At 32.8% G+C, this 23910-nt stretch overlaps 1 protein-coding gene across 15 annotated transcripts in view; it reads left to right on the top strand.

Annotated features, from left to right (window-relative positions):
- The window catches only part of DGKB (diacylglycerol kinase beta), a 694527-nt gene that overhangs the window by 257134 nt on the left and 413483 nt on the right, over positions 1-23910 (top strand). For all 15 annotated transcript variants that reach the window (XM_072764436.1, XM_072764448.1, XM_072764442.1 and 12 more), the window contains 2 exons: positions 3150-3223; positions 6409-6483. In XM_072764436.1, coding sequence (XP_072620537.1) covers positions 3150-3223; positions 6409-6483 — 149 coding nt within the window. The remainder of the gene's footprint in view (positions 1-3149; positions 3224-6408; positions 6484-23910) is intronic.

Here is a 23910-nt window from a genome sequence, read left to right as displayed (position 1 = left end):
CCACCTCATTATCAAAGATGGCGGCTGGTCCTTAAAATATTGAATTTCATGCTGGTTTCCAGAAGAAGATGACTAGAAGTTCTCACTTTTCCTGTTTAAAGAGCATATTTTGAGTTTTCATAAAACACTTCTGTAGTAGTCAAATTGGGCTATAAGCATAAATATTTATAGATGAGTGGCTTAAACAACAGGTATTTATTTATCTCAGTTCTCAAGGCTGGAAAGTTCAAGATCAAGGTGACAAATTAAATTTTATTCTGAGTTCTATTCTCTTGGCTTACAGGTGGCAGTCATCTCTCACATGACCTTCTTTTTGTAGTGCACAGATGCAGGGATAGATCTTTCTTTTATAAGGGCACTACTACTATCTGAAGCTCCCACTCTCATGACTTCATCTAACATTCCTTGCTTCCCTGTCTTCAAATACTATCACACTGGGGAATAGGATTTCAACATAAAATTTGGGGAAACACAATTCAGTCCATAGAAATTTCCAATTATAGACAAATAGACAAAATATAGACACATTTTTTCTACTTAGACTATTTATTTGCGTTTTTATATGGCAAGACACCAAAAGTCACACCTTCTTAAAGGTCTTTAAAAGAAATACATATTTAAATTCTACAAAGAATAGCAACAGCTTCCAAGATACAGTTGTGATGGGAGGGGCCAATCTTTCAAAGTTACCCTTTGCTCAGGGTTCTTTCACTAACTGTAAAGAGGAATATGAAGAGTAAGTGATAGTAGCAGTCTTCAACAATAAGATGTTTCTCCTTCCTTCAGGAGTATTGGCGCACAAAGTAGCTGTTTATTTTTAGGTTGACAGACTTAAAAATGACTATGTGATACTGCAGGTTTCATGCTGTCAAATTAAAAAATTCCATCTTTGGCCTTATGGCTCCCAAATTTACTCTGCTGGATTGGCTTTCTTTCTTTCTTTCTTTCTTTCTTTCTTTCTTTCTTTCTTTCTTTCTTTCTTTCTTTCTTTCTTTCCTTCTTTCTTTCTTTCCTCTTTTCTTCCTTTTTTTCAATATTTTATTTATTTATTTAGAGAAAGAGAACAGGAGCCAGGAAAGGAGCAGAAGGCGAAGGACAATCAAGGAGCCAGATGTGGGGCTCGATCCCAGGACGCTGAGACCACAACCTGAGCCAAAGGCAGACGCTTAACTGACTGAGTCACCCAGGGGCTCCATGGATTGGCCTTTATTTGATAAATAATTATGATGCCTTTAAATATTCTAGTAAATATGTATTTCTGAAAGGCATTCCAAAGCATATTTCAAATCAATTGTAAATATTGAACTCAGTGTGAATTTAATATAATCTATTTTAATAGAATGATAAGCTGAATGTTGAGTTTAGGGAAGATCATCCTAATGCGAGTTGGGGTTCAGATTTAATGTTTTCCTCAGAAACCTTTACTTACCTTGAGATTCTTACCTTTCTTTAAAAATAAGGAACAACAATTCAAATTAAGTGCAAAATCAACTAAAATCCACATGTGTTAACATTACTCTTTTTGCATGTGCAAACTTCAGGCGTTCTATCTGATTTTATAATTATATGAAAAAATAAAGAAAATTGAATTACAAGTCTTTAGATCAAGTCATGTTTTGGTGTTTCTTTATTTTAGCTTTTAAATGAGGGGAGAAGGGCACACATTACAAGTCAGTAGCTTAATCTAGTAGGTACTTTCTATATATTAATTGACTGAGCACATTTGGTTCAGGAGAAAAAACGGGGATGTTACTACAAATCTGTCTTACTTCCTAACTGAACTAGAACCAAACTAGGAACAAGGAATCTTTGTTCTCTTTACAGAGGAAGGTAAAACAGACAATAGGTTATAATGACAAGTAGAATAAGAGTAGAAAAATTAAGAATATTTTACTAAGGTTTCTTCTATAACTAATATGAAGATTTTAACATTTCCCTAGTGCCTATATGCTTGTTAGAAAAATTACATTTCACCTAAGGTTGGAGGAAAATATATTAGAAGAATATTTTATGTTGTTTAAACAAACAGGAAGAAAGGACGTCATATGGTTAAATGGTTGTTTTTAATTACATATTTAAGAATACTTTCAAAGAGAAAAATTCATAGCAATAAAGGATCCCTATAATCTACATTTAAAAAACAAACTGATATAGAACTTTTCAACTTAACCTTAAGAGGGCTCCAGTAGTTGTATACTTTGTTACTAAATATTTTTTGTCAAACTGTATTTAGATGGTGGTAGATTGAATAGGAACACTTGTATTTAAGAGTCTATCTATTAACATTAAATTCAGGTAAAATGTCAGAGTTCTTCCCTACCATCCTATCAAAACCAACTTTTCCTCCTCACACCAATAAAGAGCTATCATTTAAAAAAATTATTTCCTTTCATGGCATGTTTCACTGCTAACTGTATATGTGTTTGTTTTTTTGTCTATTTCTCTACTAGAACATAAGCTCCACTAGGAGAGACACTTTTTCTTGTTCAATCAAGAAATCAGTAGTGACAAAAGCAGTACATGACTTAGAGTAGGAGCACAGTCAATTTATGAATTCCTGTTAAGCCAAGAGACTCAAATAACTTGTCCTCTACTCTCCATGCAGGGAAAGAATACATTGAGGAAACATTGTGCAGAGGGGGACGGTTAGGCTGAAAGAGACTTCAAACCATATTATTGAGATTCTAATTGACAAGTGATTGGGTAGATGGATTCCACACTTGTCACAAAGCTCTAAAGTAGGTGTCATCTGTAAAGTCAAGGCCTCTATCATCTTATCTCTTTCTTCTAATCTTTTTTCTCCCCACCATATTCTGCTTTATTCTGGCTGCTATACTCACTGCCCCACAAATCGTACCTTTTGTTTTTGTCTCATGGCTATTCAAACACCAATCTGTCTTAATAGCTGCCTTCCTATCTGCCCTATACCTAACTAGACCCTACCTCTCTTTGTGGAATGAGTATGCCTTTTAATGTATATAGTCAAAGCACAGGGATTGAGTTGCTAAATAGATCTGTCTATCCATCCATATTACAGAACTTAAGAGATATATTCTTGAAGTTAATTGGTATTTCATGAATTATAAATAACAAGCATCTCTTCAGACATAATGGGAATAATGTGTCCATCTATCCAACTTTTCTTCTAGATTACTCCTGTTCCTGGTACTCATCCACTTTTAGTTTTCGTGAACCCCAAAAGTGGTGGGAAGCAAGGAGAGCGGTATGTTTTTAGAAATCAGTGTATTTTCCGTGTCATCTGTATGTAAAAAGATAAACTAAAATTACAAGATAAAAACATTTTAAAACATTTTTCCCTATGGTTTACAATTTTAATGTGAAATAAATAATTCTACATCTATATGTAATATATTGGTAGGATCTCTCCTTATTTTTACTGTTCAAATATTAATATAATAATGGCCTTTGTATTATCGTAGCTTGGGTATCTGAATTCTCTTTACCCTACGTATTGCACCTAGACCTTAGCAAAGAGCTTTGTATACAACATGGCTCCATAAATACTGTTGCATTGAAATTGGTTCTCTAAATGGTCAACATGGTGACTTCAAGTAATTCATCATTCAGTAGTGAGGAACAGAATTTATGTCCAGCTTCTAGACAAATTACATTATAATGATTTTCTGCATGTGTGTTTTTGGAGTACATGATGCTGTATATCCTGGAGAAGCACAATATATTTAATCTGAATTATAATGAGCTGTATTATCAGGTATCACAATATATTGGCAGACAACACAAAATTTCCATTTTTGTAGTAAATTAGTGATTAAATCATAAGATTTAATAAAAATTAGAAAATCGCAACACTGAAGAGTAAATCTTATGTCCTATTAAAAGAGGTGTCATAAAAATGCAGTTGCACTTGCTTTAATAATTTCTAGAAATCTTTACTAATCTCATTCCAAAAATGAACAAATAAAAGCATTCATATAAACACTATGATAATAAAGCAGAAATTTCCATTGTGGTTCATCAAATAATGAAATTGAAAGTTGAAATGTTTTTATGATAAGTGGAATTTTATAATTTCCTTCCTTACTATCTAACTTCACAGCTTTTTCAATGAAATGAAGATTACTATTCATTTTCCAATCAACAAAATATTATTTCTGCTTAGAATTTTTTTCCTTTGTTAACATAGAGTTGCATATTTTTTATTGTGCTAAACATGATAGAAAATATTTTAAATAATTAGTGGCTTAATTAAAATATTTATATTGTTTTATTTAAAAGAATAGTTGCTTCACTTTTACAGATACAAAAATAGTAATTACATAATAATGCTAAAATAATTTTCTCCTTTACTATGTATAGTCTGTCCACTTTATATGTTATGGATATTTAGGAAAAAAGTAAAGTCTTCACACAGAATTAGATAAGAATTAAATTCATGTTGGAATTTAGAGACAAATGAAGTATCAAGAGAAAGAACGAAAAGGTATATTTTCAAAAGGAAAATATTCCCTTCGAATAAGAACATGGATCATGCAGGATGACCCATACCGAATATCTGACTTTCCTTCCTCCCATTAAGAAAAAAACAAACAAACAAACATAGAAACACTAAAGTCATAAGTTAATTAAACTTAATTGGGGGGAGGGATGATATTTGAGTACTTTTATATGTACACCCATTTATGTTTTGTTCTTTATACATAAATAGGGACCAATCAAAGGAAATGTAAATATGTATACATGTGAAGGAAATCTATTATGAGTGCAATGTAAATTTTTCTGAATGAGTAAAAGTCATCTTTCACAACAAAATGATATTCCATTCAAGATTTCCTTTGAAAATATTTATGTTTCCTGACGTTGATATGTTAGATAAGTAGCAAAAGGTTACAAAATTATATATTCACACCAAGTTTCCCATACTGGTCAACAGGTGTAAAAATGTTCACGTAGTGTTCATTCATTCAAACAGCAACACCTGAATGAATCCAAACTCACAAGCAGATATACCACAAATCACAAGGTGAATGCTAAACTAGAAATGTTTAAAATAAAGGTGCTGTGGAAGTTCAGAGGAAGAAATGGCTTTCTGAAGACTGAGAAGTCTTTGGACAAGAGGTAGCTTTTGAGTTGATGTAAGTAGATGTTTTCCAGCTGAAGGAAAGAAGGATTTGTGAAAGGGCGTAGTGTTTTTTAGGGAACCAGGAAATAATCCCTGAGCTTAAAGTTTAAGGAAAAAGAAGGTGAAAAGACAAAGTATAACCTATTTTGAATATAATAAAACATCTTTTAGGATAAATAACTAGACCTTAGGAACTTTCCATCAAGGAAACAACATGACTATACTTAACCAGCACTATGTAAGAGTGCTGGATAGGTAAGAATTTTATAGAGCTAATGAGAGAGCTTGAAAGCCTGAGCAAAGGCAGTGAGATATAATTGCCAAGTTTAATAGACATTACTGTTAGAAGGTGGCAGGACTGTTCTCCAATCAGGGTCAGGTGCTGGGGAAAAAGAAGTATTGAGCATGACTCATGAACTTTCTTGAGACAGTAGCTCATATAGTTAATAGAAACCTAGAATGTGAGGTTATTGCAGTTTTGGGAGTCAGGTGATATAACAGACACTATGTAGTAAATTTGGGCAGTTTCTATCAGTAAAGATAGTATGAATGTACTTGTAAAATATATGGTAATATTTTTACAGTGATTAAAAACTAACTTTTAAAAACTAAATATATTCCTTCATTTTTAATATCTCGTCTAAGAATACCAATATAGGATGTGTATCTACTTAGAAACATTTGTGTTGCATTTGTTGTAGAATGATTGATTTCTTTTAGAAAAAAATGAATTATTTAATATGTACTTGTTGAAATAGTTTAGCAATTGTGTGAGCTGACTTATCAGATGATTGTTTATGTGAAATAATTAAGCAGATGAGGTCACATTCTCTGCATACATACATACATACAACATGCACAGTTCCATTTTATATGTGGGATAGTTTTCATCTTGATTAGATTGGCCCAAAAACCTGTAAACTTCACAAGGATCAATTAGGAGAAGATATGTAAGTAATTTTATTCTGATATTTTTAAAAAATATATTTGAAATCTAATTAGCTAAATAATATTCAAAAGCATGATAAAGAATATTCTAAATGCATATGCATGTTTAGAATGCAAATATCATTATTTCTAATTTCTAAGCTTTATTGCCTTTATAATGGCTACTAAGCCTCTTTTTCAAAGAACCATAAGTTCTTATTGAGCTGTTATACTTCTAATATTACCAGTCTAAATTTTATCAAATATATTTAGTTACAACCATGCATATAATTAAAAGATTAAGAGGTGCTATTTATTTAAAAATTGATGAGTATTACTAAATTTCTTTTTCTTTTCTTCCCGTGTTTTCATCTTTATAGAATTTATAGAAAATTCCAATATCTACTAAATCCTCGTCAGGTTTACAGTCTTTCTGGGAATGGACCAATGCCAGGGTAAGTCCAAGCATAATCATAATATCATTACATCGACTCATTTAATATTAATTAATAAAATAAGCAACTTGATGTACCTAGAAATAATTTTATTTGAATACAACAGCCAGATTATTATACATAAAAACATTGAGCATCAACCATATAAAAGTAACCAGTGCAGATGCTATATTTCAGAATAGCCTTTTTCAACCAGATGTTTTTCCCTTCTAAGTATTGTGAAGTACTGCTACTACTGCTATTACTACTACTACTACTACTACTCACACAAACACACTCGCTGTGTACTTAAACATCCAAACCAACTGTTTGCAGAACTACTGCCTCTTTTTTTTTTTTTTTTAAATACAGAATGAGGATCTACTATAGAGGCAAAGCTGGTTAACAAAGAATAGAAATCATAATATTTTTTCATTTACTACTCACAAAATCTAGTGAGCATCACTCTTTTACAAGATATTTTATTAATAGGCAAGACATAGCAAAATAAATTTATTCTTTCCAGCAGAAACGATGTACTTTTAATATCACAAGTATATACTGAAATCAATCGTCATTAATTTAGCCTCGTTAACTAACCAATATCATCTTCCACTGACCTGTTTTCTGTCAACTCGAATAAACATTAGATCAGATGAAGTAGAAAGAAGCTCTAAAGTGCTTACATGAACTTCTTTATAAACAACAACAAAAACAGCAAAAAAAAAAAAAATCAGTGTAATTAAAATAAGTTTTCTAGGTTATTCTAAGAAACTAGAAGCCAGATATTGAAATTGGATTCCTTTAAATGCTCAGAACAAAATGTATACCATTGTGTCTAATGTTAAATAAATGTAAATAAAATACAATTAATTAACATAGGCTCTCATATATTCATCTATTTCTTTCACTCCCTGCTACCTGCTGGCCAGTGCCAGCAGAGCAGCTATCTGTAGTACACCCTTGCTGTACAAGGCAGGATCATCATAAGCAGTTAGTTCAGAACAATGTCTTTGTCAAGTTCCAGACCCCAGAATCTAAAGGATCATGATCAGATTATTGGCTATTGAGCCACATGCAGGAAGTCCCAATCTAGATAAAACCATGCAAAAGTAAAACCTTTATGTTAACACAGAAACTTAGGATGGCTCTTTTTCTTATTCTTCAATATTCTCTGAATTTCAAAGCGGTAGCTCTTATTCTGTTTAAGCAATGATGTATTCAAAAGTTTAGCTATTCCAGGACCTCTGTAGTTCTATTCAGACCAATAAATCCAGGATTTTCCCATATTTCATAATTAAATGCAATGCCTACTGAACTTTATTATAAGCCTATGTGTCTTCTTGGTCTTTTTCTGTAAAATGAGAAAAATATTACCTAATTTATAGGATGGTTGTGAAGTTAAATGGGATCATTCCTATGAAGCATATAAAATATGCTTATTACATATGTCCTCAATTAATGTTCATTATTATCAATACTATTTATAGTAATATTAGTTGATAATTACATGTTTATAGCTCTATGTAAATATACTGCAATAACATTGACTTTAGCCTTGTTTTCACCATTTCATTTTTTCCCACTCTATAAATATGTATCACATGGTTGCTTTCACTCTCTCAATTTTAGGCATCCTATTATCCTGTACTCTATTTTAATATATTGAAAAAATAAAAGTGACATATATGTACTTGTGAAAATCCACACTATAATAAGTATCATTTAGTAAGTAAGTTAAAGGCCTCCCTTCAAGCACTAACACTCCTCAGATAATAGCACTGCAAATTGTTTGTGTTTATTATACCAGAACTCCTTATATGAACATAAAACCTCATGTGTATATGTGATATTTTTAAATATAATGTATTCATGTGTATAATGCACTCATACACACATGCATATGTATATTATATAAATAAGTAGTTTTTTATATAATTTGGAGTATAGATCGTTTATTGCTCTGCATCTTGTTTTTTTTTTTAACTCAAAAGTGTATGATGGATATTTTTTGAGTTCAGATATTGATCAGTTTGATTATTTTTAAGAGCTGCACAATATTCCGTAGTTTTGTTAGCTATTGAATTATTGATAAGCATTGAGATGGTCTGTACTTTTAAATTATTACCAAATATTCAAAGTTAATGTTTATCAATGTATTTGTTTCTCAAAAGCATGTTCAAATGTTTTCATCAAATAGGTTGATATAGGTAGGATTGCTTGATTGAGAATATTTTCCATTTTAATTGTGTAAGGTTCTGACAAAGTTCTAATAAAAAAATTTGAGTTGAATATAATCCCAGAAATAGCATATAAGGCTTATTTCCCCAAGTATTCTTTAACTCGATTATCTTCAGTAATTTCAATTTTTTAATGTTATAGGTGAAAATATATTTGTGAATAAAAAATAAATATACTTGTATTCACATATCTTTGATCAATTATAAAGCATAACATGGCATTAATTAGATATGTTTTTCTATAAACAACAGAAATCTGCTCTGGCTTATTATCCAATATAAAGTACCATTATGAAGTTACTCCTAGATTTAGTAGAAAAATAATGAACTGTTTCAGTAAGGATAGGATCAGGACAATATGAGGAAATGGAGTAGTAGGAATAAAAGGACAAAGTCCCATGGTAGTTATTGCTGAGAGGAATTGATTCCAGTTGCTTTTGGTATTCTTATTTCTCTGCTCAGCATTCAGATCTCAGGGAGAAGTATATTTACTGGTTTCTTTTATTTCCCACACCACAGCCTTTGCTTATTTAGGATGAGGGATCTTGACTGGCAGTCCTGGCAAGTTTTGTTCCCTCAAAGATACACAAAGGTGCTAAAATCCAAGGATGAATTCTTGAAGGAAATAAACAATAGGTGTTCAGCATAATCCAGTCATAGGGATGTCCAATATCTCTTCTTTTCTGAACATAACAATTGAAAAACAGAATTATACTAGTCAATATATTGCTACTACCAAATGTACAACTGAAAACACACAGTCTCCTAAAATGTAGACACCCCAAATTTTCATACAGTTACTATATCCAGCTCCAAGTCCGGGTTTGCTGGAAACATCTGTGGAGATGACTATTTTCTCCTCAGTCTCCATACATTTGGGCTTAAGATACAGAAATGTAATGAGAAAATTAAAGATTTAACTGCAAATATGAATTTAATTGATTGATGATTTTAATTCATTCTTTATGAATGAAACACGTGTAAAGTCTGTGGCCTTGGTTTTACAACTGGTTGGAAGTTGTAGCTGAAACTTAAAACATTTCTGCTGCCTAAACATTTTTACCCAGGGCAGTGACCTGTTTAAAACTGATTGTCCTGAGACTTTGGTAGTATTATTTGCCTAGGGCTGAATTAGTCCCTCATTTACCTTTACTGAAATGCATGGTGGTACATGGCAGTATTAGAGTTATTATCAAATATTTCCAGGTCTCCTCCCAGGCACTTGATTTTATTTAACTTCCTTTAACTGTAGCAATTTAGAGTGTTTATATGGCTCTCACAATAAACTATAGGCAGAAAGTAGATTTTCCGTGTTTTTTCTTTTGCCACAGTAACCAGCAGTAATTCAGAGATTGCCTCTTTTTTAACTGGGATCACAGAGTGAAGAGAGGTAGAAAGGCCTCCTCTTCCCACACACCACTATACCCATGATCCCCAATGGATGAGGGCTAAATAAACCTCTGTAAGGTTAGGCCCCTATGATTTTTGGTTGTTATATATAACCTAGCCTTTCATGGTAAACCAATGCTAGAAAGAGAGATCCTATTACAATTCTCTATTCCCATTGTAGCAGCAAACCTATTCTTTTTTCTTTTCTTTTTTTTTTTTTTTTTTTTTTTTTTTTTTTTTTGCTTGTTTACCTAGTGCTTTGAAAAGCCTCAAAAATGTCTTGGTGTCAGTTTTAGCTACTAACTCAATGAAAACTTTATTGTCTCATATGGCAGCATTCTTCACTTTGGTGTTAAATCATGTAAACCATAGTAATTAAAAATCAAGGAGGTGGGAAGCAAAATTTTGAAAGTAGATGTATTAGTGTTCTTCAGAGAAGCAGAACCAATAGGTCATATATAGAGAGGTGTATTATAAGGAATTGGCTTATATGTTACTGGGGACTGGCAAGTACAAAATCTATAGAATCAATGTTTCAGTTTGAATCTAAAGGTTGGCAAGCTATTTTAGAACCAGAAAGAGCCAGTGTCCTAGTTTGAAGGCATCAAGCTAAAGAGTTCTCTCTTTATGGAGTGGGGTCAGTCTTTTATTCTATTTTGACCTTCAGCTGATTGGATGGGGCCCACCCACATATTGGAGGGCAATCTCCTTTACATAGTTTACCAAATTAAGTGTAAATCTCATCCAAACATACCATCACAGAAACACACAGAATAATGTTTGGGCAATTATCTGGTCACCTCATGGACCAACCACGTTGACACATAAAATTAACAATCACAATGTGTATTAAACATAATTGTAATTTCCATCACCCAAACTTTACCTTTTGGCCTCAGAACCATGTTTTTTCCTGACACGAGTAAGCAGCATCATATAGTTTAGAGCACATGCTACGTGGCTTGTAGAACACCAGTTAAGTATTACCACTGATTCAGTGACTGAATCTTTAGTAGGCTATTTCAGTTATACTGACTAACTGCCTCTGCCTGATAAAACACAAGAGAAGACTTTTAAGTCTTGGGAGGATCGACCCAAGACTTTCTTTCTTCTCTTGTCTTTCTTCCTTCTCTGTGAAAGGAACTTTTTGAAAGGAGACAACAGTGTGAGACATTACGATAGTGTCTAAATCATTCAATAAGTCAATTGCTATGACATTGACAAGATATAATGGGAAGGAAAAGTAAATCCAATTACTAGAATAAATGTCTAGTGCAGTGAGACAAAAGGCTTCAGTTGCATTATGAAACAGATCAGGTTATTTAGACTGTCCCTAAATAGTTGGCTGAGTCCCTAAAGTAAATCAACATATTGGAGTTTACTTATTTCTTTGATGACAACTGAGCACTCCAGAGTCAGTAACTACCCTTCTTGTTGAAAATAAATTAGTGTTATTTCTTCTATAGCCTCTCTCTTTTTTTAAAAGAACTTTTTTGTTTGTTTTAGATTTTATTTATTTATTCATGGGAGACACACAGAGAGAGGCAGATGGAGAAGCAGGCTCCTTGCAGGGAGCCCAATGAGGGACTTGATCCTGGGACTCCAGGATCACGCCCTTGGCCAAAGGCAGATCCTCAACCACTGAGCCACCCAAGCATCCTCCATAGCCTCTCTTCCTACCAATATGAACTAGAGCCTTATTTTTTTTTTTTTTTTTTTGCATGCTCACTAGGAGTAACTAAGGAAAAATGCTGATGGGGATTCCTTTGAGTCATTTACAGTCCCAACTATGGGTTCATCCTGAGCAGTTCGCTTATATAAGCTTTTCTTTTATCACTAATTATCCATTCTTGTTCTTTTCAAGTTCCTCAAAGTATAAGCTATATTATTAGCCAGTACTGTTGCATTGGTGTATTTCATAAACTCTGAACATCAAGTAGACAAGTTTTACTGGTTAAAATCCTGCCCCCTGGTCAATTGGTCTTCTTTCCTGTCCTCCCTATATACTCCCAGTATAGTTGTGCTGGTAGAGCAGTCTGCTACTTCTCATATGTCAGAGAGGGGCATTGGTAAACCAATTTTTTTTTCCTTAAGGAGTAAGAATAATAAAAAAAAAAATCTCTGTGAGGACATAGGTATGGGTTGAAGCAGTGGTGCAGAATATAGGCAGATTCTGAATATCTGAGGGGTGGTACCAAGCATTTGAATGTCTTAAAACCTCCCCAGGTCATTCTATCCAGTCAGCATGGAGAATTACTGAATAAATAGATTGATTGCATATAATAGATATAATAGATATTAAGGTATTATAGGCCATATTGATATGGTACAAATATGGTAACTTCCCAATAACATTTCTACTAATCATTGTAAATTCTTAGACAATCATCAGTCTTTTGCACTACCATTTTTACAGGTTGTCACATATGGATGAATCAGCAACTCATAATTATCTCTTAGATCAAAGTTCATATTCAAATTTCAGAGAAAAACTGTCTCATTGTCCTCACTTTGGCCGTATGCTTACCCTATTATTTGGGTCAATACAGTTGGTTTACTTGTTTAATAGATCTATCAAAAACGTTCTCAGCACTGTTTTCCATAATCAAATAGGGCTGAAAGTACAGATGCTCCAAACAAGTATTGTTTTTCTTATTATACTAAACTTTTATATTTCTTATGTAAAGCATATGCTCTTTTATTTGCCCATTTTCCTTTTGATTTATTTGTCCTTCTTAATGTTCATTTATGGATCTCATTTCATAAATATTAACACCATCATTTTATATACCTTACAAATGTTTTCTTCTAGTTTGTTCTGTATACCTTCAATTTATATATTTTCTTCTTTTTTATCCATATAAACATTGAAAATTTTCAATTACTAATCTTATGAAGGATGATTTCTCTATTTTATATGTTTTAGAAAATCTTTCCTCAAGCCAAGATTATGAAATGTTCCTGTATATCTTCTTTCGTTACTTTTATATTTTGTTTTAAATTTCTGACGTTTCATCTTTAAAGATTACATTTTCTCTTAGAAATTCACTGAAAGATACAGATTAAGTAGAGATGGAGCACAGTTTCCCCCTTACATTTAAATGTAATTGTCCAGGGCACCTGTGTGGCTCAGTTCATTTAGTGTCTGACTTGATTTCAACTCAGGTCACATGATCTCAGGGTTGTGAGATTGAGCCCATGTTGGATTTCATGCTGGATGTGGAGCCCTGCTTAAGATTCTCTCTCCTCCCACCATCTGTCCCTCCCCTGCTCTCTTTAAAAAAATAATTAAAAAAAGTAATTGTCCCAACAAAAGCTATTCATTAGTTCACTGTTTCTCCACTGAATTGACATATTTCATATATGAATAAATAATATATATGCTAGAGTATTGCTACCCTTTGCTTTGTTGATCTGGTTGTTGATTCAAGTGATTTAATGACATTTATCCTCCCTTGTTTGTTCATGTCTCAAGTTTCAAAAAAAAAATGAGTTTGAATGGAATCGCACTGAATTTCTAGTTTCAGTTGGATCACTATGTGAATGCCCTGTTTCTGATACTACTGCACTGTGTCACAAGTGGTAGACCTGTGCTTCTATGGAAAGCTGTTCCTTGTTATCCTGGAGGCGAATGCCACAGGTGGCTTTTAATGGGGACTGTGGCCAGGCTATGCTCTAAGTCTCCACTTAGTCCCATGACTGACCTGCTTGCTTGTCATGACTCTTGCCATCCCTATTTCTGGCTGTGCTATCTCTAATCAAGCTTTGTTGATAGAGCTACTTTTGTAGTGGTTCCCTTTTAGTGTTTTGCTTCGGAAACTGTTCCATTCTGTAAGGTCTCTACTACTGTAATATTCATTGTGATTTAGTTTCATATTTGTTTCTGGTATATTACTTTCTCACTGCTACAATAGATGTACTCTAAAAATATATGTGTTTTATCTGCCACCATGAGCCTGCAATTATTCCTTATTTTAATATCTTTTTTTCCCATTTTTCCTTTTTAGGACACCAAATTTTTAAATCTTTTTGTATGCATGTCTTCTCTTATCCTATCTTTATTTATTTATTTCTTTTCTGACACTTTGTTTATAGAGTAGAAATTTTTCTTAGTGTATTGAAACTATGCTAATCCTTAGTGTCAATTATTTAGTAAATACCATATTCTCTGAGCATTTCTCTTTTGGTCTTGTTTTCAAGGCAGAAATGGCTATTGTTTGTTTACTTCCATTGTATCTCCTTAAATAGATTCTCTCTGATTCTATTCTCTTTAGTGATCTCTAAAACTAATATCTATGTCATAAAATTGGTTTCTTCCTGATAATGCATATTGTGATCTAACTGAATAAATTATTTGGAGGTATAGCTTTTTGGAAAAGATGAAATATAAAATATGCATTGTTTTCTGGTTAGAGAACAATGTATTTTTTTCTTTCAGAACATTAAAGTAAACATGCACATATCTAGCTGTTACAACTGGGTATGCTAATGTGGCCTATGAAAAGTCAATATCAAGTTTTTGTGTACTTGTGAGATAGCTTTTTCATTTCTAACTTGATGCTTTGTGAAAATACACATGGTTTATTTTATTCTCATATCATCCCTAAAATATTCAGAAAAAATATCAGGGATTTATTGAACTGAAACAAAATGTAAAATAAATCTTTTCAAATCATGTAAATTATTTTCCATATTGGTAGCATAATTAGGTATAATGAATTTTTCATGAAAGGTGCTTTATAGAATTCGTTGGTTTCTTTTAACTGAACTAAGTGCAAAACATATAGAATATTAAAAATAAAATTTAACAGCCTCTAAATTCACATATTCTAAGTATCATATATATTTGCATAGGGAAATCTTTTAATATGTTCTATTATGATAAATGTGTGACTTAGGAAAGATATAACAGATTTCACAGATTTTATTACTTTCTTAATTTAAGATATTATTTTATATAACAAAGTTTCTACCATATTTTATGTAAATAAAAGCCATCTTGAATCAGAACTTATGACCTCCTACATAATGTCTCCTGTTATGGAATCTTTTTATGTCAGAGAGCTAAACAAAATCCTCAGAAGACTGAGAAAAAGTTTATCAAAACTCAATATAGCTTTACTGGAAATTTCCAGAAAAAAATGTTAGTTGTAAAAATTGTTGGTAATGTAAAAATAAAGCAGTCAGCTCACCCTTTCAATCCTTATGATTAATCATATTTTATGATAATTTTGTGAGCCACAACCCCTCAATGAAATGTGTAAGCATAATTCTGTGGGTTTTTTTAAAGGTTTAATTTTTTTAAGGGGGGATGGTCAAGGGAGATAGAGAAAATCTCCAGCAAACTCCCCACTGAGATCATGCTCTGAGCTGAAATCAAGAGTTGGATGGTTAACTGACTGAGCTACCCAAATGCCTCTAAATGGATGACCATAATTCTGTTTTTATCACTAGAGCAATTTAATTTGAAAATCATTTTTTGTTTTTATATTAAAGATTTATAGGTTAGTAAATGACACAAAAACATTAACATGTTGCTATAATCAACAAAGTCACATAATCACCTACCCTGTAAAAGAACTTTCCTGTAGAAGTCATAATTACAACTCATTATGACTTTAAAGATGTTGAAAAATCTGGAATTTTTTTTATTCATCTCACAAATAAAGCAATAGTAGCTAGCCAAATAGCAGTTAGACTAGACATTTCTGTTATTATTTAGAGGTTATTACTTACCTAAATTCCCTGAACACTCTGAAAAGAGTAATTTCACCTGAATTGGCTGCTAGAAATAACCAATTCATTTGTCTATATGATTTCACCTGTTTCTTATTTTATTCTACAAAAGTCAAGTTTCTAATAAATAACAAACTATTTTATTTGAATATTCACAGTTTGCTAAGCTTGCCCAGCATCTTTCCCTGTCACAGCTTTCCATCTGCCCCAGGCAGTTAAAGGACATGTCCTTACTAATGAATGAATATAAGAAAATTCATAGTAGATGATTACCTCAGAATCATTTAGGAATGATGATCATGTAGCTTACTCCTAATTAAAATTAATTAAATTAAATTAAATTAATTAAAAAGAATAAAAGTGGACATTTTAATTTACAAACAAATAGAATAACAATGCAACAACTAAGTATAAGTAAATGATAGCTTAATAATAACCACCATAATAGTAACATAAATTGATTAAGCATATATTTATTAAACGGCTAACAGAGGTCAGGGACAAATTTTAGAACTTCAGCCCACTTTGAACAAAACCGGTAACATTTTCTGCTCACCTGGCCTTATGTTTCAGTGCTGGAAGACAGATTAAACGAATGAAATATACATTATGTCAGTGGATAAGGTAAATAGAATATACATTGGTAGTCAATGTTCTGTTGTTTTTCTATATAGGCTGAGTAGTGAAGAACTTCCTGAGTATAGACATGAAGGATGAGTGAGCATACCATTTGGCCATCTCATAGAAGAGCATTTGAGGCAGAGGAAGGAACAGAAATTAAGCATCATGACAGGACAATATTTGACATGATTGGGGAACATTAGCAAGATGGCCAGGTGGCTGAAGCAGAATGGTTAGAAGTAGCATATGAAAATGGTACTGAGGGGCCCAATCACATAGAGTTTTATGATTCCCGTGAGTATAAGAATCACATTTATCCTTGAGTCTTCTGGTCTCTTCTTGACTTTCTGGCATCTATACCAGTTTAGTATTTAGCCAGGAATTTTGTATTTTTAATTAAGGTATTGTTATTAATGGGTGCATTATAATAAGTTCTGATGATGATGGGTTTCGAGTCTCTCTAGTGTGTATATCCAGTCTCTGCTATGTTACCCTCTAGTAGGATGTTAAGACACATCTATTCAATGAATGGTTTTCTCACTTTAACATATAATCATTAGATCTGAAACATTATCAGAAAAATTTAACTGTCTTTTCCCAACCATTCCCACACACAAAGACAAGCAACAAACAGTTTCTTCTGAAGTACAGTATATAGTGAGTTGAAAGAAAACATTAAATATGCATTAAAACTCCTAATGGCTAACTGGTATAGCAGCCCATTATGCCTTGGCCACTGACTCTCCTCTCCTTGTGAAATGCACAGGAGAACAAACATACCAATCAGCAATGTCCGTGGAGATTGGGGGGAAATCATACATTAGATGTATATTAAATAAATGTGAGGAAAAGATGAGCAGTCCTCCCAATAATTTTTAATGAATACTTTGAATATTCTTTTTTTTAAATACTTTATTTATTTATTCATGAGAGACACAGATAGAGAGCAAGAAGCAGAGACACAGATAGATGAGAAGCAGGCTCCATGCAGGGACCCCAACACGGGACTCGATCCCTGGACTCCAGGATCATGCCCTGGACCAAAGGCAGGCACCAAACCGCTGAGCCACCCAGGGATCCCCTACTTTGAATATTCTTATTCAGTGTTTTTTAAAAACTAGACATGTAGTTTAAATCTATAAATACTTGTGTTTTATAACACTTTCGTGTTGCAGTAAAACTTTTCAGCAAAAATTAGCAAAAAAATAAAAATGCATATTAAATGAAAAATTCAGTTCTTAGTTTCTATTTAATTAGAATTAATTGATGATGAATACATGATTTTATGGAGTTATTATCAACATGTAGCACCAAAAATGGGAGCTCTGGTGATATCATTGACCTTATTGAAACTAATAAGCACAAATATGCTGTGGAAACATCAGGATCTACTTCAAAATTAATAGCTAAGTATCTGATCAAAGCAACCATTTAAACTGCAGAAAATCTCTTTGCATATCACTCTTTGAAGCATGACTTTTTATTTAGATCAAATGTTCTAAGTTAGTGTTCGTGTTCAATTCCAAGTTTTCTTATGTGTGTTATAAGTGAAGTGATTAACTGTTAATATTTTACCTTCATTGGCTAAAGAACTTTTAAAATATTAAGCAATGCCATTTTTATATCAGAGTAATCAGAATGCTTGAAACAGATAATCCATAAAAAGGTAAAGCACTAATGATTTTACTTGCTCCTGTGGTGATAATTTGAATACAGATTTTGTTGAAGCAAATAATCATGGCAATAATATGGTTTTGACTAAAGGAAAAAATAGTAGATAAAACCATATGCTCTGAATTGATTCTGGTATACACATAAATCATAATTGCATCCAAAGGAATTTTTATATTTTATTAATTAAAATATAAGCCTTAATTGTCAAATTCTGTGTGTATGCATATGTGCACATGAAAATACACACAAACACACACAAATAACTCGGTATTCTGCTACTGGTTCTATAATCTCTAATGAACCTTCTGGAAAAAATAAGTAATACTCAAATATCAGGTCATTTAAGTAATGAAGTCCTTAAAGTCTGGATAATACTACTACAGAAAATCTTTTTCAGGTTATAAACTTCACTTTCATTTAAAACTCTATCACTGAAGAAGGGTGAAAGTTTAAAATAATTTAACATAGAGGTAATCAGCCTATAGAAATCTACAATTTAATTTCATCTTGTCTTCTCTTCATAAAACATACTATTCAAAATTATTGCCATACGAAAAGCCAATCAGATATTAAAAATGTTTAAGTCTATCAGGCAGTTTTCAACCTTATGATGTAGTGTCTGTCTGCTATCTTAAAGTTGTAATCTATTTTCTTTTCTTAGTCTAAATAAATATGTATACACATTTATGTACAATTTATAACCTGATTTTTACATATTTTTTCTTAAAGAGGGCATCAAATTTTATAAATATCACATCCCACAAAACCATTATTCTTCTTTGCTCCTAATTTATGAATGAGAGATCATGAAAAGCAAATTACTTCAAGTTATGTTTATTATTCCTACCATTATGAACACCCCAATATTCATATCTATCTTGATTCCCTCCCCTCTTTTTTTAATCAGATGTGGCATCTATGCTAAATAAAGTGTATTCAACTTTTCTCTGGATCCCTGCTCCTCTTGCTTCTTTGACGCTTCATTCATTATCCTACCCCTTTGCTATTACATCTTGAGCAGTTCTCTTCAACTGCCTTTTTACCTTAACTATGTAACCCCCCTTTTTTGTAAGCCCCTTTTAAAAATATTTTATTTATTTATTTGAGAGAGAGAGAAAAAGAGCTCGAGTGGAGGGAGAGGGAGAGAACCTCAAGCAAATTCCATGCAGGGTGTGGAGCCCTACTTGGGGCTAGGTCTCACAACCCTGAGATCAGGATCTGAGCTGAAATGGAGTCAGATGATTAACCATCTGTGCCACCCAGGTGCCCCTATGTAAGTCCTCTTAATATAAACCCACTCTGTATTAAAGTGATTTGATTTTGTTTACAAAAACATGCAATGAATAAAATGTTATTATAAATTACAATAGGAATGGATAGAGATTTAAGGCCAAAGGAAATGATTCCTAGGTTATTGCAATGTTGCAAAAAATGAGCAACATATAAAACTGATGAAGCTGCTATATTTAATTTGAAGAATTTTTGTGCAAATGTAAATCTACTTACCTTCCCATTCATTTGTTTTCTTCACAACTAATTTTTTAATAAAATGAGATATTTTTCCATTTTTCATTTCCTCTTCAGTGTAGTTGGGATTTTGACTCTACTCTCCATTGAGATTGCTATTGCCAGTAGTAAACTTCTGTGTGATAATTAAAGTCCTGTTTATTTTTATATTTCTTGAAAGTCTCTTCTTCCTTGGATATTATTTTTATAAGATTTATTTATTTATTTTTAGAGAGACAGAGTGAGAACAGGGCGAGGAGCAGAGGGAAATAATCTCAAATAGACTCCTTGCAGAGTGCAGAGCTTAACTGAGGGATTCATTTCATGACTGATCATGAGATCATGACCTGAGTCAAATCAAGAGTCAGATGCTCCACCGACTGAGCCACCCAACCACCTTCTCCCTTGGATATTAGGAAATAATTGTTTCCTATCTCTAGAGTTGTTTCTTCTTATATAATTGGACACAGCCTTCTTAGTAAGTCCCTCAAAGGTCATATTTTCCTAGAATGTCATACCCAGAACTCTATTTCCTGCACACACACTTCCTTAATTATATAATAATAAAATAATAGAGATTTGTAGGTCATAGGTCAAGTGTTATCCAAATTATAGCAACCTTACGAGTTGGGCATTTTCTCCATTTGCAGATGAGGAAGTTCATGATTAGACAGTTTAAATAATTTGCTAAAGATTTTAATCCCATAAAAGAACAAATCTTTGCTGCATTCCATCACGACCATTTTAACCTCTGTTCTGTTCCTTCTTACTTCCTTTCCTGATTTTGATCATCAAATACATTTGGATTGCTTCTGAATATTGCCTTCCATCTCAGATTTCTCTCTGCAGCTGCATATAGATTTATTTAACTATGAGGCAACATTTCCGATTAATAATGTCCCATAGGTGTCTAAAATTTTATATGTCTAATATGAAACTGATTTTTTTTGCCCTTTCCCAAACTTATTCACTAATTTATAGCCCATATTATAATGAAGGGAAAGATCATTCACCTTCCCCTTTCTCCTGACAATGCATTATTTCACACTGTCCAGAATTCCTCATCTAATCACTTTCCTGGTCTTCTATATTCACCTGTTGTCTTATATATTAAACCTTCTTTCACTTCCTCCTTTTCCTCACGTCCCAGTTCATCAGAGGATGAACTTACTACAGTTGCACAATTCAACTCAGGTGTCTGTCTCCACCTTTATTAAGCCAATCTTGATATGTTCCTTATTTAATCTGCATCAACTGCTTCCAAAGAACATTCTGTTGTGACATGAACTGTGTGTTATTTTGTTTGCTTTCTCAATTTAACCATTGAGATATTGAAGGCAAGGACTCTATTCTTACTTCTCAATCTCTGAATTTAGCCCAGTTTCTGGTAAAAAGTTGTAGTTAATAAATGCATATTAAATAAATGAACTGATGTGGGTGCTATATCATTTATAAAGTTACTTTTCTAAGTATATAAATATTAAATGTAATGTTATTTCTTAGGCATTTATAGGTATTCTGTTATATTTGATCCCTGTGAAAGTATTTTTTTTTCTCTATAGAAGTTCATATCTATTTACTAATTCACAAAGCTTCACACTATGAAATTAACTTGGTGGAATGATCCAATAAAAAATAAAAACTCATTCTAATTACTAACAATAAAATCATTAGGATGACAAAATAGATTTGCGTAGATGTGCCAAAAAGAACTAAGCAACCTAATTACTTTGCTATTACATTTTAGGAGTTAATTTTAGGTAGTGTCCACTGGCCAGATGATGTCTTTGTATTTTCCGAATGTAAATATTAAGAATGAATTATTATTTGAATGATCAGGAAGTATGTGTGGCTTCTAGTTAATTAAAACTCTTTATCATATATTTCTTTTCATTCTTCACTTCAGAATTTTAAATCTTTTTACTTACGTAGTCATTTAATTTATAGATTTAGGAGAAATATCTAAATTGCATTTTCATGTATATACATATATGTTGGTATGCAAACTCTATACATATACTTTAGAACTAAGGGATGAAGGCACATGTATATGGTCACAAACTTGATTGCATATTTGTAGTGCTAAGTATGGTTATGTAAATATTGAGTCAAATTAACCCCCTCTGGGGTGCCTTGGTGGCTCAGTTGGTTAAGCATCTGCCTTCAGCTCAGGTGGTGATCCCCAGGTCCTGGGATGGAGCCCCAGATCACACTCCTCGCTTGGTAAGCAGCTTGCTACTCCCTCTCTTTCTGACCCTCTTCCCTGCTTCTGCTCTCTTTCTCTCTTTCTCTGTCTCAAAAAAATAAATAAAATCTTAAAAAAAAAAACCTCTTAACATGTATAGATGAGAGAAAATGTCTAAAAAAAGGTATTTTATGTTCTTTGGTTACTTGGCCCTTAAATATTAATTTGTGTTAATATTAAGACATCCTGAAAGGGTTGCTACTTTCTACATACCAGAATACATTTGTATCTTAAGGTAACATCTTTATAAAAGCATTTTACTACACAAATGAAATCATGAATCATTTCAATAAAAGGTTAAGACTGGTTTAGCTAAGTATTACTTTGTCTTTATTAATTCACAAATGATTTGACAGAGTTTGATATTTTTTAACACATTAATTTTCCAAGAATTATGTACACTAATCAAGAAGGAACACTGTGAAGCCTATTATTTCCTGATTTCTCCTAACTGATTTTATGCCAAGGAGAACATTAAAGCTATTTAATAAGATAACAGAGGTTTCCCAGGAACAAATATTCTCTCATTTTCTTTCTCTCATTATCATTTTGACTTTTCTCACTACCTTTCTCCCTTACTCTTTCTCTCTCCTTCTCTTGTAAAAATGCACATAGACATAAAATGTTTTTGATCTTTCCAGAGATAATGAAATTAATGTTTCAGTTATTAATCATACACTGGAATATATATTTTCTCAAGTACTCTGGAAGTTATTTCTGGCTGTGGTGGTAACAGCATTAAGTCATACTGAGTTCATATCAATGAGTCCAAATTATATATATATATACACACACACACACACACACACACACACATATATATATATATATATATATAAAGATTTCTATTTATTTATTTATTCATGAGAGACACAGAGAGGGAGAGGCAGAGACACAGGCAGAGAGAAGCAGGCTCCATGCACCGGGAGCCCGATGCGGACTCGATCCCGTGTCTCCAGGATCACGCCCTGGGCCTAAGGCGGCGCTAAACCGCTGAGCCACGAGAACTGCCCAAGTCCAAATTATATATATATATATATAATCCCGGAGTCCGGGATTAAGTCCCTCATTGCGCTCCCTGCATGGAGCCTGCTTCTCCCTCTGCTTATGTCTCTGCCTGTCACTCTCTCTGTGTCTCTCATGAATAAATAAATAAAATCTTAAAAAAAGGAAGAATGAAAGAAAGAAAGAAGAAAGAAAGAAAGAAAGAAAGAAAGAAAGAAAGAAAGAAAGAGAAAGAAGAAAGAAAGAAAGAAAGAAAGAAAGAAAGAAAGAAAGAAAGAAAGAAAGAAAGAAAGAAAGCTGAAATGTTGGGGGAGGCACATTACAATTGAGTATCACTTTGAAGCTGGCATTATCAAGATCCACAGGAAAAGATCAAATAAAACCTTCTCCTAATTTGGTAATATATAGTATGGAGGAAAATTTGGGAGGCCATAATGGCTTCATGCATAGGTTTTTTCTTTTTTAAAAGATTTTATTTATTTATTCATGAGAGACAGAGAGAGAGAGTCAGAGACACAGGCAGAGGGAGAAGCAGGCTCCATGCAGGGAGCCTGATGTGGGACTCCATCCTGGGTTTCCAGAATCACGCCCTGGGCCCAAGGAAGGCGCTAAACCGCTGAGCCATCCAGGGATTCCCCATGCATAGATTAAAAAAAAAAAAAAAAGATTTTTTTTTCCATGCATAGATTTTTAAATCTGACTGCAGACGCAATAATAGTATCCAGTGATACCAGTGATTCAGTGATAGATGCAGTTTGGGTATTAGGAAATAAGGTGGAAGGTATTAGGAATAAATGGTTAAATATGGTTTTGAAAACAACAACATCACAAACCAGAAATTTCAACCTGATTTCAGTGAGGCAATGGTGAAGCCATTTAATCTTGTAACTGTAGAATAATATGTAACTATGTACATTCAGGTATCAATATGAACTGAGCTGAGTAATAAGAGTTAAGTATGTTTGTTTCTGGCTCAAAATGCTTAAGTCAGAATGCAGATCTTTCTTAAGACAAGCTCTAGATATAAATGAT

This window comes from Vulpes vulpes, chromosome 7 (assembly GCF_048418805.1).
Source record: "Vulpes vulpes isolate BD-2025 chromosome 7, VulVul3, whole genome shotgun sequence".
In the NCBI taxonomy this organism is placed as follows: domain Eukaryota; kingdom Metazoa; phylum Chordata; class Mammalia; order Carnivora; family Canidae; genus Vulpes; species Vulpes vulpes.
Note: the sequence above shows the minus strand (reverse complement) of the source record. Positions and strands in the feature narration are given on the sequence as shown.